Genomic DNA, 10,760 nt, shown 5'->3' on the forward strand with positions numbered 1-10,760 from the left:
CTATTGAGAGGAAATATATGTTCCACAGAAACAAGTCCCTGGCTGGGTTTATTCAGGAGACTGTTATACAGCCTAATACATGAGGAGGCAACCCCAGTAAAGATGTATTAAAATACTAAAACTACACAAAGCAGCGTGGATTATAATAAATCGTTGTTACTTTATTACTTTATCATATTAGCTTATCAAACATACACAGATATTCTGTCTCCATTCACAGCCATAGTTCAGGCAATTGTTACAGGGCATATGTTCAAGAGCTACGTGTTCACCTCCATGCACTCAGGGATACCTCAGTCCCCTTTACAGTGCAGGACCAGACAACCAGCTCTACCATTCAATAAAATACAGATGATCTTGAGTTGAGCTAAACCAATTCCACTGACTGGGGGTGATACAGGAAGTTGGGTCAAGGTTTTATAGTCGAGTTTTAATGAGGAATGACGAATGTTGGACATGACTGCTACATTAGAGGCTGTATGGTGAAAATGCAGCCTCCATCACAGCACCATTCAAAGGTCCTTAAGGTGACATGGGCGAACTTGTCTTTCGCCTAAAACCACAATTAAAAACAATTACAACTTTAGCTAGGCATCCATTGAGTCGAGTTCAAAGTAAATATTTAAAGTGATGCAGGTTTGACATTGTGTTTATACAAATGGAGGGGCTGTCTGGTAGCAGAAACACGGACGAGAAAAACTACAGCACCCATAATGCAGTTGGACTCTTCCGATCCCCAGGAGACCGTTACTAGTCATGTGACTCCTTTCCTCCCCCCACGAGGGAGGTCTAAACAGAGGATTGAGTCCTGCTCTAGTTCGGCAGGCCTGCAGGCTAGCTTGCTGCCTGTTTCCTCAGACAAACAGCCTAAGGGGCAGGGAGTAGGTTAGCAGAGCTGTGTACAGAGCTGTGTCCAGGGCTGTGTGTTCTCCCTCTTCTCCTTTGTCAGAGCTGGAGGTCCTGGGGGGTGCTGAAGGTCTCGTACACGTTAGCAGCAAAATCTTTCACCTGCTCAATCATCAGCAGGTCCTGGGAGGAGGCAGAGAAATAACTTGACTAACACACACAAGGGATGACAAGTTTGAATTGCATTTCTTTGGCCACCTTTGAATATTGCTTTATTAGGTTAGGTCAGCCAAAACCGGCTACCAACTACATCAACATCAGTAAAAGTATTTCATTAATTGTGGTCATTTCCATGGGAATGTCTGCTTTGTGAATGCATGACTAAACAATTACTTTTTCCGACAGGTGGGATGTATTGTAATTTGTAGTGGTTGTATACATGTTTACAAAATGTTAAATCCAAGATGGCACACACCATTATATCTTCATTTGAATTTCTACTATTCAGACAACAGACTACTAAGATTTGCCACAAGAAACTTGTTTTGAAATAGTGAAAATGTGTACGTATATGATATCAAAGTTTAGTGTCTCATTAAGAGTATGAGTGAAAATATACATTCAGATCTATTAGAAAACCTAGTGTAAAACCATCAATTATTTCTTTTTAGACCATTTCTCAAGACTGGGTAGGCGTAGCTGATCACGTTTTGATTGACATCTCGATAGCTCCGCCTATACCAAATAATCTTTCATAGTGAAAGAGCCGTCACGCACAGCAATGGCGCAAATAAATCCACTTAGTTCAGCCCTACAATATTATGTTTGAGCCGACTGATTCACAAGATGAGTCAGAAGCCTGCCATCTGAAAATAATTCCATTCAAATGGTCACTGAATGGTGAGCTACAAAATGCTGTGCTGTCTATATTCCTCCTGAATAAAATAAATAGTTATAACAACATTACACATGCAACTTTAGATGCCACTCTCAAAGCTAGCACTATGAATACAATGCTAAATGATGGCTCTGTAGGGTTAGCTAGTGCCATACTGGTATTTTATTATAAATATATTTTTGAGTTGAAGTTTTGTTGCAGTTGTGCCGGTTGAGGGTGGGACAACTGATGTGGATCTTTTCATGATTGGGTTGAGGAATTCATTTTGTCATAAATACCTTAGCATAACCCCGCCAAATTCAAACCCACTGTCAGTTGCGTTACACAAACTTATATGGAAATATTTTTATTTATGATTGAAACTAATGTCTAAGACTTTTAGATGCTTACTATTTATGTACATAAAACCCTTAATTACATAGAACAATTTTGTAGATTTGGGTTTCCTGGGGCTTTAAATTCACAATTCAGGAACAAAAACAAAACAGATAAAGGACAACCCATCAGTTTTGATGAATGCCCTTCTATAAAACAAATATTCTAGAATCAAAAAAGCATAGGCTTGTTGACTAACTGCTTCGGACATTATGTTGAAAATCTATTCAAAGAGTTTTGAATTATGATGATAGCATATTATAGTTTGATGGATGCCTTGATTTAACAATCTATTCCGAATTTGACAGATTATTCCCATTAATATTTAAATCTATGAAATACCACAGCTATAAAAAAAAAAATGAAAAAAATACACACTCACTTGTACAAAATGGCTGGGGATCTCACTACAGATTGAGTGGATCTGTCCGTTAACGATGGGGATGATCTTAGCCAGGGGTAGACTAACCTGGGAAAGACTGGAGGAGGGGAGAGGAGGAGATGGAGGAGAGGTACAGAAGGGGATGAGAGAGGTGATTGCACAAGGGGACATGAGAGGACGGTAGAGAACAGCAGGGGATTAAGGAAGAAAGGACAAGAGAGAGGATGACAACTGTTAAATATTTTGATAGATCAAGTTGGTAATCCAACAATGAATGGAGATCATTATAAAAAAATATATATAATAACTTTCCTATATTAAAAAAAATACAAATAACAAACGTAACAAAACACATAGAATTGTACGACACATTTTAACATTGGAGAAAACAAAATAAACAATAAATATATATATATATAATTATAAAATTAAATAATTATATAATTCGTTTGTACATAACTTGTTGTTATGTTCAACACTATTTAAAACATTGACTTAGGACTCAAATTTGGGACTCCCAAATGCAATTTGGTTATTGATTGGTTGATTGCTGTGTCATGTAAGCAACTGACCTATCAGGCATAGAGCCGGGGTTGGAGGCGGAAGCTGGTGGGGGGCGGAAGAACTCTGCCATGTTGTCGAGAAAACGGCTGAACCCTCTGTTGAGGCAGGTGTTGAGGACGGTCTGGCAGTCTGGGCTGGACACACACACACACACACCGGTCACACCCACACTCACACCTGCTTGGGTCACAAGGTCACACATCGCAGGGCGTTCACCTGTCCAACATGTCTCTGGTCTCATTCAGCAGTTTGATAGTCATGACGTCGTTTTCAGTCAGACCGCATGCCTGGAAACACAACCGGAAATAGCAATTAGAGCGAGAGAATGAGAGAGAGATAATGGCAATGTGAGAATGAGAGAACAAGAGAACGAGCATGACAGATAGACAATGAGAGTGAGAATGAGAGAAAAAGGGAGAATGAGGAAGTGAAAATGAGAGAGAATGAGAGACAATGAAAGAGAACGGGCGACAGCGGGTGCGTTACCTGCGCGGCCAGGGTGTTCTCCTCGTCGGGCATCATGTACCAGGCGAGGGGCCGTCTGTGGGAGGGAGAGGCCCCCTTCTCCACCCCGTCCCCCTCCACCTGGGCTCTGATGAGGCCCAGTAGCTGCTCCAGCTCCAGCAGGGACAGACTCTGCTTAAGAGACAGCCTTGACACACGCACACAAACAACACGTTCTTAGCCCTGCTAGTCTGGTGCCCTGTTGTGTTGCATGCTTCCCTGATGTATCCCCCCTCCCCTCCAGCTGGCAGACTCACCCCCCCAGTGTGTCCTGGACCGCTCTCTTCACCACCGTCGCCAGCTCAGACAGGCCTGGGGGACGGAACGGTAGACTCTTAGGAACACTGGGGCCCCATACAACAGAACACTTCCCAAAACCAATCACTGTCCACTTCCAGTCTCATGCTTTCCCCCTTTCCCTCCTCATTCTCTCTTTTTTTTTCTTCCCCCCCTGCCCGTACCGCTTCCTCCTTGCCCTCCACCCTTACCGTCCCCCAGTAGGTGCTGGATACTGGACAGGTACTGTTGCTGCACATCTGGTGGGGCCAGGGGAGCCTGTAGTAACAACACATGCACACACTCCGGTCAGCTACACACACACACTTGGGAAAGCTTTACATAAACACACACACACACACATATATATACTTCCTGGCCAGCTATACACACACACACACACACACTTATACACAAACAAACAGGCGTCTCACCACTCCGTTCCTGCTGATGGAGTTGTCCAGGTAGAGGTATCCTCCGATGATGTTGAGCTGGATCCTCAGCAGCGTCACCAGCATGCAGGTGCTGTAGACAGCCACCACACTGCGCGTGAAGCCTGGAGAGGAGCAGGAGAGGAAGAGAGGGGCAGGAGAGAGAGGAGAGGAGCAGGAGAGAGAAGAGCAGGAGAGAGAGGAGAGAGAAGAGCAGGAGAGAGAGAGGAGCAGAGCAGAATTGAGGAGAGAAGGTCATGGTTCTGGATCGATGGGTCCATCCATACAGATGGCTTATTTTGCTGTTAAAAAGACCGACTTACTGATTATCTTTAGGTCCTCCCAAATTTCTAGCTTATTTGTTGGCCTGTGAGTAGAAAATTATTATGATTATGTTGTTAAATGGTGATTTGTGCATTACATACATTTTACAATTAAAATACTGAAAGACAGCTTTGTCTTGAAATGTCACTCTTGGGATGGCCTCTTACTTGGTCTTCAGAAGGGAGGTGAGACTCTCAGAATTGAGGAGATGGATGATGGCTTCTCGTAGTGTAGGCAGCATAGACAACACTGAAGAAGAGGAGCAGAGTCACACTTGGAACCAGTCCTACCTAGCCTGATGTGCTGTTGAATCTAGTTAACTAATACGTTGCTGTTTAACCTAGTGCTTGCTAACTAGCTTTGGAACCTGGCTAACAGTCTCTCCATGATGTGCGTGGATTATCCTTCATAAAAATTCGTTAGCATGGTTAATCGAGGACCATTAATATGGATGAATGTTTGGTCTCAGTTTCCTATTGTGGTGGGTGTTGTGAAGCTCGCCTGTAAATGACACCTGGGTCTCGGTGTGACCCAGAGACATCTTGTGTATTTTTAGTGTAAAAATAAAAGTGACATAAATTAAATATACATCTACCTGTCATGTTGCAGGTCCGTTGATTGCTCTCGAAGTGGAACTGCCGCCGGGCCTGAGCGATGTACTCTGCAGCCTCTCGTTCCTGAATGTCACGGATCTTCTTCCGAGCATATTTACCCAGGAAATACACACCTGTGTGTGGGGAAAGTTCAGCTCTGTCTCGCCGGAGTCTGAAGTTTACCCGTCAATGCTGCATGGCATGTTGCAATCCATGCGGCAGTAAATCAACTTTGCTAGCTAAGCTAGCTATGTGAGGTAGTTTACTTAGCGTTGTGACTAATGGTCAGTGATCTAGTGTCTCGTGTGCGATCTGGTCAAGTAAGTTAACGTTGAGAAGGGCCATAAGACCGGTGACGGGAGCTAACGTTTTTCATTTAGCTAGAACCGCAGTAGCCAACTTACCTCCGACCAAAGCACCAGCAAAAAAGAATTTCCTTTTGTGGCGTTTCAGAAAATTCCACGTGGATGAAAGCATTGTGGGGACGATGTCGTGTTTCCAAACCAAATGAAAAACAACAAAACTAGCAACGCTAGCTGGCTATGTGTATTTTTGCATGTTATTTTGACAGCTGCAAGCTACCTGTCAGATCGGGGTCTCAGACGCAACTTTTGGATGAGTAGATCGATGCAGCTGTGATCCGCAGCAATGCCTGAAGAAGGGTCCGACACATATTATCTTCCGCCACTCTGGTGTCTCGACAAGTTAAAGGCGTGGGATCAAACACATCGATTTCGTTTAGTTTCATCTAGTTTAAAGCTAGTTTTTATTGTTCAGTCAATTGACAATAACCAACGTTGTTCTGACTTTAGCATGGAGACTGAGAAGGAGAGCGTGAACGTTCCCAGTGGGGGGTTTCAGCCAAGCGATGAGGAAATCGAAAGATGGATAGACAGTACCTTTGACATGGTAAGAATAAAATAACGTTGCTCGCTGGCCAGAAGTCTCAACATTTTCATCATTGGGTTACAGTGTTGTGAAACTTCCCAACTTCCATGCAGGCAAAAGAGGCACTGGAAAACGGAGAGGTTCCTGTCGGGTGTATCCTGGTCTACAACAATGAGGTCATTGGCAAGGGCAGAAATGATGTGAACAAAACCAAAAACGTAAGTGATGATTTCATTGTGAGTACTAGCAAGACGTGGCTTGCAGTGTGAAACACTAAGGTATATCATACCAGTAACGTCTTTTTGTATCTTAATTCGATTGCATTATTTAATTATAGCCTATGTTACGGTAACGTGCGTGGTCGTCTTGTCATCCACTTCTGTGTTTCTAGGCTACTCGCCACGCGGAGATGGTGGCCCTGGACCAGGTTCTAGAATGGTGTAACCAAAGAAACACTGACTTCCAGACAGTGTGCGAGCGGACGGTACTGTACGTTACCGTGGAACCCTGCATCATGTGTGCTGCAGCCCTACGCTTGTCACGTATCCTTGTCGCCTTTTCCTGTGTGACATCATCGCCTAAACCTGAATGAGGCTAGTTCCCGATGGTCGAAGTCCCTCTATAGGCCATTTTCACTCAACCGTGAAATGTATGTGACTGACTACCCACCCACAGAAACCCTGTTCTTCTGACCATTGCCATCACAGTTACGTCTTTAACTATTGCCCAGATATTCCCATGGTGGTATATGGCTGTGGCAACAGCAGGTTCGGAGGCTGTGGCTCCGTTTTGGAAGTGTCCTCAGCAGACCTCCCGAGCACAGGGAAGCCTTTCAAGGTACACGCCCCCTCAATGCTACCTACACTCCAATAAGACCTCCAACTGGAAGCAGCGCATCCATTCCAGTCACCCACCGTCTTGCACAGCAGGCTATCTTGCCTGTCAGAATCTCTCAATGGTAGTCGAGATGGACCTAGATCCTCAGTATAGAAGTCACACCAGGAACAGGATGTGACATCAGTGTTACTTTATTTCCTGTTCAGTGTGTGTCAGGGTACAGAGCAGAGGAGGCAGTGGAGATGCTGAAGACTTTCTACAGGCAGGAGAACCCCAACGGTGAGATCTTCAATCTCTCTGACGATGTGTCCTGTTATCAGATGGGGTCAGAGCATAAATAGAGTTGTTCTCATTGTTGTTCCTATTACTGAATGACATCTGTGTCTGTCCAAAATTCCAGCTCCCGTTCCCAAGGTGAAGAAGAACTGAGTTACAACCTTTGCTCACCAGGGGGTGCTAGAGGATAAGGAGTGAGCCCACATGAGCGAGGACAGGAACAAAATTGTTTTCCGCCTGAGAATATTTGTCCAAAAGTAGAAAAGAGAGGTGTCCTTATTTTTCCCTCTCCAAAATATAGACCAAGCCTACGCGTTTATCTATTTTTTCAATTCTCTACTTTTTTTACTTGCTGACTTTTCAATAGGAAACACCGTTGATGTGCACATCATCTTGTGACTGAGGCGTTCAATAATGAGACTCAGCTACAATAAAGTGGAGTGACGACAACTGATTTGTATGGTAATTATGCCTTTTCAGTTAATAACAACGGCTTCAACTCACAGAGTCTTTGTGAGCTAGTCTGTGACTCAGCCCTCCGCAAAGCTTCACGGTGTTTGATGTCGAGGCGAGGGTTGGATGTGACTGCCCGCGGCAGTGTTAAGAGAAGTGTGTGTGTGTGTGTCTGTGTTCTCCTGTTCTTATGGCAGAACTGGAGTCTGAAGGTCAATCCTGTGGTGAGCGACTGTTCTGGCCAAAGGAGCACTCAGGAACCCTGCTGAAGACTGGCACTGTACACACACTCTGCCTCCCACACACATCCGGCACACACACACTCTCTCTCACACACACACACACAGAAACAAACTCTGTAACTCGCAAACACTTACCTTTGCCAAAGGGGCCTGTGCTCTGTATTTTGTGCTGGGAGCCAGCATGGTTTAGCTCTATATTTGGGCCTACCTAACACTGCTTGCCCCCCCCCCCCCCCCCCCCCCCCCCCGCTCACCCAACTGCCTCTCTCTTTAAATACCTGTCTCGCCCCATGTCCCCACCTCTCTCCTGTTTTGTCATCTCTCTTCATCCCTTTCCACCTCTCCTTGACCCCTTCCTCCCTCCGTGCCTCAATATCTCTGTCTCACTTTCTCTTACCTGCCTACATGATGTGGTTCTCTGCCTGCCCATCTCTACCTGTGGCATTTAGCCTGCCTTGACCTCCACCAATGACAGCTCATTTAACCTGCCTCTACCACCAATGACAGCTCCTCCACTGGCACACACACACTAGCACTTTACCAACTCACACAGCCTGCTACCCTCCACCGACGTGAGGTGCATGTGATTAGTCACCTCGGCGCGGTGTTAATGAAGAAACCAGGAAGTGTTGTTCTCTCCTTATCAGGCTACGGCGGTGCCATCTCTGTCACAGACACACACGTACAAACTTTCCACCATGGCAAATTTACACTTGTAAAAAAAAAAAAAAAAAAAAAAAAAAAAACACACCTATCATGACAGAGACACTTTTCAACATGTCAGACACACACACAAAAAAAGTGTCATCCCTTTTGACAATGAGAGAGCATCAGTCAGATGAGCCTATTTCTGCCCAACTACAATCGAGTGTGTGAAATGAGAGTTCTATGTCATTGATGTGGCAGGTAGACACTAGACACTGTCAACCCACCCCCCTCCAAAAAAAAAAGAAAGTGGCCTGTGTTTTGCGAAGTCTGTTTTTGAAGTTTTCTAGAAAAAGGAATATCCTATTTTCGGCGTCTCATCTACATTTCAAAGAGTGCGCAAAACATCATTTTACCTGTTTACTCATTTCAAGTTCAAGTTCAAGTCTTTTATTTGTCAGGTGCACAGAGCAACACAAGGTTAGACTGGGCACTGAAATTCTTAAGACAAGACAACGCAAGCACTTGGCATAACATAACATATAAGTACACAGAACAAATTTACATCTATGCTGAGCTTAGATAAGTGAACTTCCTAAATATACAGATAGCAATAAATAAACGACTATACTAACCCTAACACTAAAACTTCCTAAATTACAGATAACAATAAATAGTACGCTATACTAACCCTAATACACAAAAAAAAAAAAAAAAAAAAAAAAACCTGTTACAACCCTATAAACTAATCTAACCTAAATGGAGTACAGTGCAGTAGTGCAAATTTACAGATCAGTGACTTTGTCAATGACCAAACAGGAGCCTGGTGGCGAGGTACAGTAGTGCAATGTTACTGAAAGAGCAACCAGTAGCTGAAAGTGACAGTGTATAAGTGACTAGTGTGCAGTAAAAATGTCCATATCAGTGTCCATTGAGAAGCCTGATGACCCTTGGGTAGAAACTGTTGTCCAGTCTGCGTGTGCGCGACCGGATGCTGCGGTAACGCCTGCCAGAAGGCAACGGGGTAAAGAGACTGAAGGATGGGTGGGAACAGTCTCTTAGAATCCTGCTGGCTTTCCTAAGGCAACGTGTGTGGTAGGTGTCCTGTAGGGCTGGGAGCTTCCTGCCGATGATGAACTCAGCAGAACGGACCACACTTCGTAGGGCCTTGCGGTCCCGGTCTGTGCAGCTCCCATACCACACTGTGATACAACCAGTCAGAATGCTTTCTATAGTGCATCTGTAAAAGTTAGTAAGGATGACTGAGTCCATACCAAACTTCTTCAGTCTCCTCAGGAAGAAGAGGCGCTTACGGGCCGTTTTGACCACCTTGTCCGTGTGAACAGACCAGGTGAGGTCATTGCTGATGTTCACCCCGAGGAACTTGAAGCAGCTGACCTTCTCCACTTCCGATCCATTGATGAATAGGGGTGCATGCTCCTCCTCCTGCCGCCTCCTAAAGTCCACAATCATCTCCTTGGTCTTGCTGATGTTAAGAGAGAGGTTGTTGTCCTGACACCATGATGTCAGGGTGTCAACCTCCTCTCTGTAGGCTGACTCGTCACTGTCAGAGATGAGGCCCACGATGGTTGTGTCGTCAGCAAACTTAACGAGGAGGTTGGAGCTGTGCGTAGCCGCACAGTCGTGGGTGAACAAGGAGAACAGGAGAGGGCTGAGCACACAGCCCTGGGGGGTGCCTGTGTTGGTGATCAGTACAGATGAAGTGCGGTCACCGATTCTCACCACCTGTGGCCTCCCCGTCAGGAAGTGGAAGATCCACTTGCAGAGGGAGGTGCTTAGTCCCAGGTCCACAAGCTTGGAGACCAGTCTGGAGGGGATGATGGTGTCATTTGACGTGCCTTCCACCTGAAGTTCCACCTCAAGAGTTGTCGCACGGCAGCTATTCCCCGACTGACCGCACGCCGACAGCATGGTGCCCTCATCTACCAACGCATGCACTCCCTCCCTGAACTACAGCGCAGCGGCTGAAAGACCAGAGACGACCGCCACATCTGTCGGCAAACTTAGCACCCACTCTCTCATAGCACTGATCTGTTCTGGGGGAAGGGAAAGGAGGGAGGGCTTTCCATTCCACACTGGGCTGTACGGATGCAGCAGGCCAGTCTGTGCTGCCCCCTTCCTCACCCTCCCTCAGAGCTACACCTGGGACTGCTGTCTGAACACCCCGGTACATTCTAACGTTGCTAACAACCTCTGCTTTATCCA

General features: G+C 45.4%; 2 protein-coding genes across 2 annotated transcripts; one reads left to right on the forward strand and one right to left on the reverse strand.

Annotated features, from left to right (window-relative positions):
• Window positions 1-140: 140 nt before the first annotated feature.
• Window positions 141-5,683, reverse strand: pex3 (peroxisomal biogenesis factor 3). The gene is made up of 12 exons (XM_047022076.1): window positions 5,598-5,683; window positions 5,196-5,327; window positions 4,768-4,849; window positions 4,600-4,643; window positions 4,280-4,401; window positions 4,058-4,124; window positions 3,827-3,881; window positions 3,552-3,717; window positions 3,282-3,352; window positions 3,074-3,199; window positions 2,502-2,598; window positions 141-1,029 (listed from the first exon to the last, which is right to left on the reverse strand). The coding sequence occupies exons 1-12, from the start codon at window positions 5,668-5,670 to the stop codon at window positions 946-948; spliced, it is 1,119 nt and encodes a 372-aa protein (XP_046878032.1). The 5' UTR covers window positions 5,671-5,683; the 3' UTR covers window positions 141-945.
• A 158-nt stretch (window positions 5,684-5,841) lies between these two features.
• On the forward strand, window positions 5,842-7,664 carry adat2 (adenosine deaminase tRNA specific 2). Its single transcript, XM_047022077.1, has 6 exons — window positions 5,842-6,102; window positions 6,195-6,299; window positions 6,473-6,623; window positions 6,812-6,918; window positions 7,125-7,197; window positions 7,319-7,664. Exons 1-6 carry the CDS (start codon window positions 5,842-5,844, stop codon window positions 7,345-7,347), a joined length of 726 nt encoding a protein of 241 aa, XP_046878033.1. The 3' UTR covers window positions 7,348-7,664.
• The last annotated feature ends 3,096 nt before the right edge of the window (window positions 7,665-10,760 follow it).

This window comes from Hypomesus transpacificus, chromosome 6 (genome assembly GCF_021917145.1).
Source record: "Hypomesus transpacificus isolate Combined female chromosome 6, fHypTra1, whole genome shotgun sequence".
NCBI classification, from domain to species: domain Eukaryota; kingdom Metazoa; phylum Chordata; class Actinopteri; order Osmeriformes; family Osmeridae; genus Hypomesus; species Hypomesus transpacificus.